The sequence below is a fragment of the Vicia villosa genome, linkage group LG4 (assembly GCF_029867415.1).
Source record: "Vicia villosa cultivar HV-30 ecotype Madison, WI linkage group LG4, Vvil1.0, whole genome shotgun sequence".
NCBI lineage: Eukaryota > Viridiplantae > Streptophyta > Magnoliopsida > Fabales > Fabaceae > Vicia > Vicia villosa.
In genome coordinates, this window is record NC_081183.1 from 187,833,976 (window position 1) to 187,840,425 (window position 6,450).

The following is a 6,450-nucleotide window of genomic DNA, read 5'->3' on the forward strand; positions in this document are numbered from 1 at the left end:
ATTTATAGGCGTTGAGAAGATGACCGTTGAATGCATTTAATGCTTTGCGTGTTCCGTACAGCATCGCATTTAATGTTATACGCTTTTGTCAACTACCTCGAGCCTTGTTCACGCTGTGTCTACTGACGTAGCCTTTAGTAGCTTTTAACGTTCCTTTTGTCAGTCAGCGTAGTCTGCCACCTGTACTTCCTTCTGATCTGATGTTTGTGAATACGACGTTTGAATATCATCAGAGTCAAAACAGCTTGGTGCATAGCATCTTCTGATCTTCTGACCTTGAAGTGCTTCTGAGCGTGATACCATCTTCTGAGCTTCAGTGCTTCTGATCTCTTGTTCTTCTGATGCTTCCATAGACCCATGTTCTGATTCTGCTTCGACCATCTTCTGATGTCTTGCCAGACCATGTTCTGATGTTGCATGCCGAACCATTTGAGATACAACTTCTGAGCGCTGAATTATGCGTACTCTTTATATATATTTCCTGAAAGGGAAATTGCATTGGATTAGAGTACCATATTATCTTAAGCAAAATTCATATTATTGTTATCATCAAAACTAAGATAATTGATAAGAACAAATCTTGTTCTAACAGTTATGAATGCAAATGCGATGTTTTCAAGGATCTTTAAGGAATTTAGTTAGCAACATTAGAAAATGATTTGGTCACATCTTTGTTTGAAGAACTCTGATTCTTGGATTTTCTTCTATAGAAATCAAGCTCACCATATCCAATGGGTCATAGCCTCTGATTCGGGATACTTGTACTTCTAAATTTGAAGGCGTATGACTAGAGGAAAATAAATCCTCTTGCCCTTTGATAGGTTATTGTGCTTCTGAACTGGAAGACATACGGCTATAGGAAAATAAATCATCTTGCCCCTTGATAGGAATACAGTCCTTGATAAGAGCACCTGAGATTGTGTGCCCTAAATCCCTAAGATCCTTGAAAGGATTAGTTAATATGCTATGTTATGATGTCATGATGTCATGTCAATGTAATGCATCAGGCAAAACATAAGGTAACAAGGACGAGCAAGTCCTACAAACAAATCCTGCAAGGAAATCAAATGGTTAGTAGCACACACAAGCAAGTTACACAAATGTCTTTAAGTTTAAAGGCTTGCATGAAGTCTGACCAGGTAACTACTTTTCCCCAATAGGTACTTCTAAAGATAAGGATGAAATCAACTACTTTTCCCTTTATATTTTATATTACCTTCTAAAAGAAAGTATGATAAAGCAATGTATATTAACAAGATCCAAGAATCAATTTTCAGCCAAGGAATATGGTAACGTACAGTAGCAAAGGTAAAGTACACCCAAAAGAAAACAGTGATGTAAGTAAGCAATAAAAATAGCAAATCTTTAAAAGCCAATATTCTAGCCAATCAACAACACAACAACGTAAATAGCCGACAAAATTATTGCTCCACCAAATTAGAAGGAAAAACAATCGCTACTCCAAGTCGTAAAAATATGCGGACGACTTTACGATAGTTTTCAAAATCAAACCAAACTCTTTGATACCATGTTAACAATAGTAAACATATAAAAACATAGAGATGGAGAAGACCCGTTGAATTACAGTTTCAATAGAATGAGCAAAAACTGAAAGAGTAAGGATTACACCAAAATATAAATACTAAATATTGTGAAAGACCTAACTACCCTTACAAATATATAATAAATCAATATAATAATAATAATAATAATAATTAACAAGGGTTATCTCATAGTGGTGAGTATCCTTGTAAGGTCGTTTTTGAGGTTGTTTAAGGGACCCGCTCACAAGAGATGAGAAATCCTGCTGGTGACCGACACTGTTAGATTGCAAGCGGGCGGTTAGATTGACGATGTTAAGGCTATTAGGAGTGAAGTGCTATTTGAGTAGTAGTGGGTAGTAATAAGTATGTATGACTTGAGAGACTCCCTATCCTTTTGAGGGATGATGTGTTTATAAGAGTCCCTGATCCCTATATTTTTCTTGGAAAAGGTCGACGCCCTCCTAGTCAAAAGGTGGACAATTTAATTCCTATTCCCAAAGGAGATGTGGGTCAGTGACGACTATAACTTTCTCTTTATCCAAGACACGTGTTATCTTACGTTTTCCCTCCCTTAGGCGAGGAGAACTTAAAGGTGAGGTGACACCTCTTTTCTGGCGGCCTCGTGACGTTGCCTTTTTTAGGGAGATTACAAGTTGTCGCCCTAGGCAAAGTTATTTGAAAATATAACTATATAATTATCTTAGGCTAGACTTCAGTCACGCCTCTTAAGCAAGATTTATATGTATGGTCCCGCCCGAGGAACTTCCAAATATCTCAGGCCGCGAGTTAAGATAGCCTATTTGATGGGAAATCTCAGTCTCTTAAGTGAAGTTATGTTGAGCTTGGCTGATGAGACTATAAGTCCCTCAGGAGAGGCGTTGGACCTCTCTGGCGGGATTTCTATCAAGCTTTCAGACAAGACTTAAGACTAAGTCTCTTAGGTGTTAGGCTTTAGTCGTTTCTCTTGGGCGAGACTCATATGTTTGGTCATGCTCGAGTAAACTCCAAGTCTCTCAGGCGGGGAGTTTAGATATCATGCTTGATGGGAAGTCTTAGTCCATCAGGTGAAATTATGTTGAGCATGATTGATGAGATTATAAGTATCTTAGGCGAGACGTTGGATCTCTCGGGTGAGATTTCTATCAAGCCCTCACACACGAATATAGACTAAGTCTCTTAGGTTAAACTTATCGCACCTCTTGAACGAGATTTATACATGTAAAACTTGTAAAAGATAATGCAATAGCATATCATGAATCAAACACATTGGTTGGGCTAACATATATTTAACTTAAACCTATGTTAAATAGTTGTTTAAGCTAAGTATCTAAAAGTTAAATCTTAATCTCGTTATATCAAATAACTAAATTAAATGATATAGGTATAATAACAAAATTCAACCAATGTATTTATTAAGTTTGATATGATAGAACTTATAATAAAAATATATTTAGGTCTATAAATCAATGACTCTGCATAGATTTTTAAAGAGATCAATAAGATTGTTTCTAACCCCTCCAACTTTGTTATTATAATACTACTATATATTTACAAAACTTGGTCGTATTTGATAAGTAACATTACTATCATCTAAACTAAAGCCAAATATGATAAGGAGAACAACCTTGTTTTATTATGTAGGATAACTCCTACTGAAAAAATAATATTGAGAATTCAAAAAAGGTACTATGGATAGAAAAATGTCTGATGCAGGAGAAGGCAAAATTTAATTTTCTCAATCATGATTCTAGTATAAAACAATGGCAACTAATTTGAATACACTATATAAGAAGTAAGTAGTATTATAGACAAACTTTTATCTTAAAGATAATCACTGCTAGCTAATTATCTTCATTCTGTTCTATGTTTAGCAATTAGACAAAAAATATTTGTCATTTTCATAATTCTGAAGGCAGATCAAGACAAACAACAAATATCAGGAAAAAAGAGCAAAATTAACAATATATCAGAGCCTGGTTTCGATCCAGGGACCTGTGGGTTATGGGCCCACCACGCTTCCGCTGCGCCACTCTGATTTGTTGTTAAGAGTATCGTCAATATTTTATATAATCTAATTTAACCCATCTAAGTGAATTGGATTTGGATCCATTTAAATTATGGGCGATAGTATTTGACCCGTTTATTGTCAGGTTGTCGTTGGAAGCACTCAACAAATTAACAGAGGTTTCAACCTCAACACGTTCAACTTTTGAAAACCTCATTTGCAGATATGGATCCAAAATTAACAGAGGTTTCTCAGCTCTTCGATCGATTCAAGGCCGCGTTTCTCCGTAACGACTTCGATTCCAGCTCCAATCTCCTTTCACAGCTTAAGGTAATTATTCTAACCCTACAAAACCCTAATTTATTCGTTACCCTCATTACAATCTTCCTTGAATTCATAGTTTGATTTATATTTGCCTGTGGAAAAGGTGGTTTTCTAAGGTAAATGAGAGTTTTTGAAAAAAAATTGTGATGCAGAAGTTAGTCACAACTTATACGAGAAATTGTTTATAAAACTCATAGCTATTGTCAAAAAATTTGACATTTCTTTTTCTTACTGTAACTGAGACTGAGTGACATTTTTCACATGCAGGTTTTACTAACAGGGTTCAGAAGCCTTCCACCCTTGTTTGCAGATACACCTAATGCAGTTCAGGAGTTAACTATAGCAAGTAATCATCTTCATTCCATACTTTTATCATATGAGTGAATATTAAATTAGTTTGATTTTGTAAATCAAATTTAAATCAATTAGTTTGTCTATGAGCTCTTTGTGATATAAATTGGAATTACTCTTCCATGTTAACTGTCTTAGTTGGAAGTGGATCTTGTTTTGCTTTTCTAACCATCAAGTAAGAAGACAGCTGTGGTGGACTTACAAGTTGGCCTTTGTCTTATTGAACGGCTAATACCGTATATTAGGAGAGATAAAAAAAGAATAATAGTTTTTATTTCTAAAATTGGAAACTGTTAGATGCCTCAATGAAAAATAATGATAAGCCGTTTTCCATATCTATAATGCAACATAAAATACTAAAACTTTTCTCCCCATGACTGAGTCATTCTTATTAGAATGAATTAGATTATAACTTCTTATAAAGTGATGAAGAAACAGTTCCTAGCTATGAGTTCTTTGTCTTAAATGTGTTTATTTTTTCATGTTGGTTGTTGGAATTTTCAGGGGATATATATGAGCACGCTGTTGTCCTTAGTGTAAAAATTGAGGATCAAGATGCCTTTGAAAGAGATTTCTTCCAGTTGAAACCTTATTATACAGATGCCCGGTAACTGATTCTTTCCCCTTTATTTACAAGTGCATAATTATATAAGTTTCTAATCTCATGAAAACAATAGACATTTCCTGATCTCTTAACATTTAAGTTTGGGTATATGCCAAGAAACGTAAGAGTAGTATTGATATCAGACTGTAGATTCTATTTCCAACTCATCTGCTTTCTTGTTAAAGTTAAACTATTATAATTTATGGGGGCTTTTCATGTATTGCAGTAATCGTCTTCCACAATCTCCTCAGGAGTACCCAATCCTTGGTCTCAACCTGTTGAGACTACTTGTGCAGAATAGGATTGCTGAATTCCATACCGAGTTGGAATTACTTTCATCCACTGCTCTAGAGAATCCTTGTATTAAGCATGCCGTGGAGTTGGAGCAATCTTTTATGGAAGGGGCTTACAACCGTGTCTTGAGTGCTCGGCAGACAGTGCCACATGAAACATATGTTTATTTCATGGATCTTTTGGCAAAGACCATCAGGTAAAAGTTGTTATCATTATTTCTTATAGGCTACCACACCTTGGCTATATGTTATTTTTCATTTTTTTGCATATCTATATCAATTTTCTGATCCGTTTGTATTGTTCTATATAACATCCAGAGACGAGATAGCAGGATGCAGTGAGAAGGCATATGACTATCTTTCAATTAATGATGCTAAGCAAATGTTGCTGTTCTCCAAAGACCAGGAACTCGTGGAGTATATCAATGAGGTTAGAATTGTCATGTCCCTTAGCATATCTTGTGAGAGAGCATGAGTGGGGAGAGACATTATTCTTGACTAAGCACTGCACAATCTTATATTATACGTTTCATGTTTACAATATATATTGCTCTTGTGCTTTTCATTGATGCGCATGAATATTGTTTTGCTCTCTCGTTCTAAAATTGTTGTCTACTTATTGCAGGAGCACCCTGAGTGGGAAATTAAGAACGGTTCTGTCTTCTTTCAAAAGGCAAAAGAATCTGCACCTTGCAAAGAAATACCGTCTCTGCAACTCATCAACCAAACACTTAGTTATGCTAGGGAGTTGGAGAGGATTGTCTGAAAAGAAATGCATGCAAAAGGGCCTGGGTTTTCAGAAATTGCTAATGCTGTCTTTTGAAGTTGTTTACTTCTGATTCATTGTGGAACTAAAAAATGATTTTATCTCTGTATTGTTTCTTGCTGTACTTTTTCCTTTCTTGTGCTAAAATATACTTACGTTGACTTTTACTTCGTAAGAATTAGATAATTGATAAGAATCAGGATGCAGTTCGAATTTCAAATACATTGAAAGGTTCTCGATAAAGCCGAATTTGGTCATACACATTTTAAGAATGCCGTCTTTTCAGCCTTTGCATATAATCGCTCTGCATCAGTATCAGTGCTCTTTTGGTTAGTTTATGAGCCAAGTGTGACAGCATTATATTCTGTTTGGAGACAGTTGCCTTGGTCTTTAGTTGATGGAGTTTCTGGTTGTTGGCCATTGTAGTTGTCGGCGCTGCTTTGCGGCTTCTTGGTCTCGGTAGTAGTGTGCTGGTAGTGTAACAGACATGTTGATCTTAGACTATTTACAATGGAGGTGTTGAATTTTTTTTTCAATAGTTGAATTGGTACAATGGTGTGTTG

At 35.6% G+C, this 6,450-nt stretch overlaps 1 protein-coding gene and 1 non-coding gene across 2 annotated transcripts; one reads left to right on the forward strand and one right to left on the reverse strand.

Annotated features, from left to right (window-relative positions):
* Positions 1–3,508: 3,508 nt before the first annotated feature.
* Positions 3,509–3,580, reverse strand: TRNAM-CAU (transfer RNA methionine (anticodon CAU)). Its single transcript has one exon. It is a non-coding gene; the product is annotated as a tRNA-Met (tRNA).
* Positions 3,581–3,706: 126 nt separating this feature from the next.
* LOC131600567 (26S proteasome non-ATPase regulatory subunit 8 homolog A-like) lies at positions 3,707–6,107 on the forward strand. Its single transcript, XM_058872711.1, has 6 exons — positions 3,707–3,879; positions 4,141–4,219; positions 4,729–4,831; positions 5,055–5,318; positions 5,440–5,551; positions 5,747–6,107. Exons 1-6 carry the CDS (start codon positions 3,775–3,777, stop codon positions 5,885–5,887), a joined length of 804 nt encoding a protein of 267 aa, XP_058728694.1. The 5' UTR covers positions 3,707–3,774; the 3' UTR covers positions 5,888–6,107.
* The last annotated feature ends 343 nt before the right edge of the window (positions 6,108–6,450 follow it).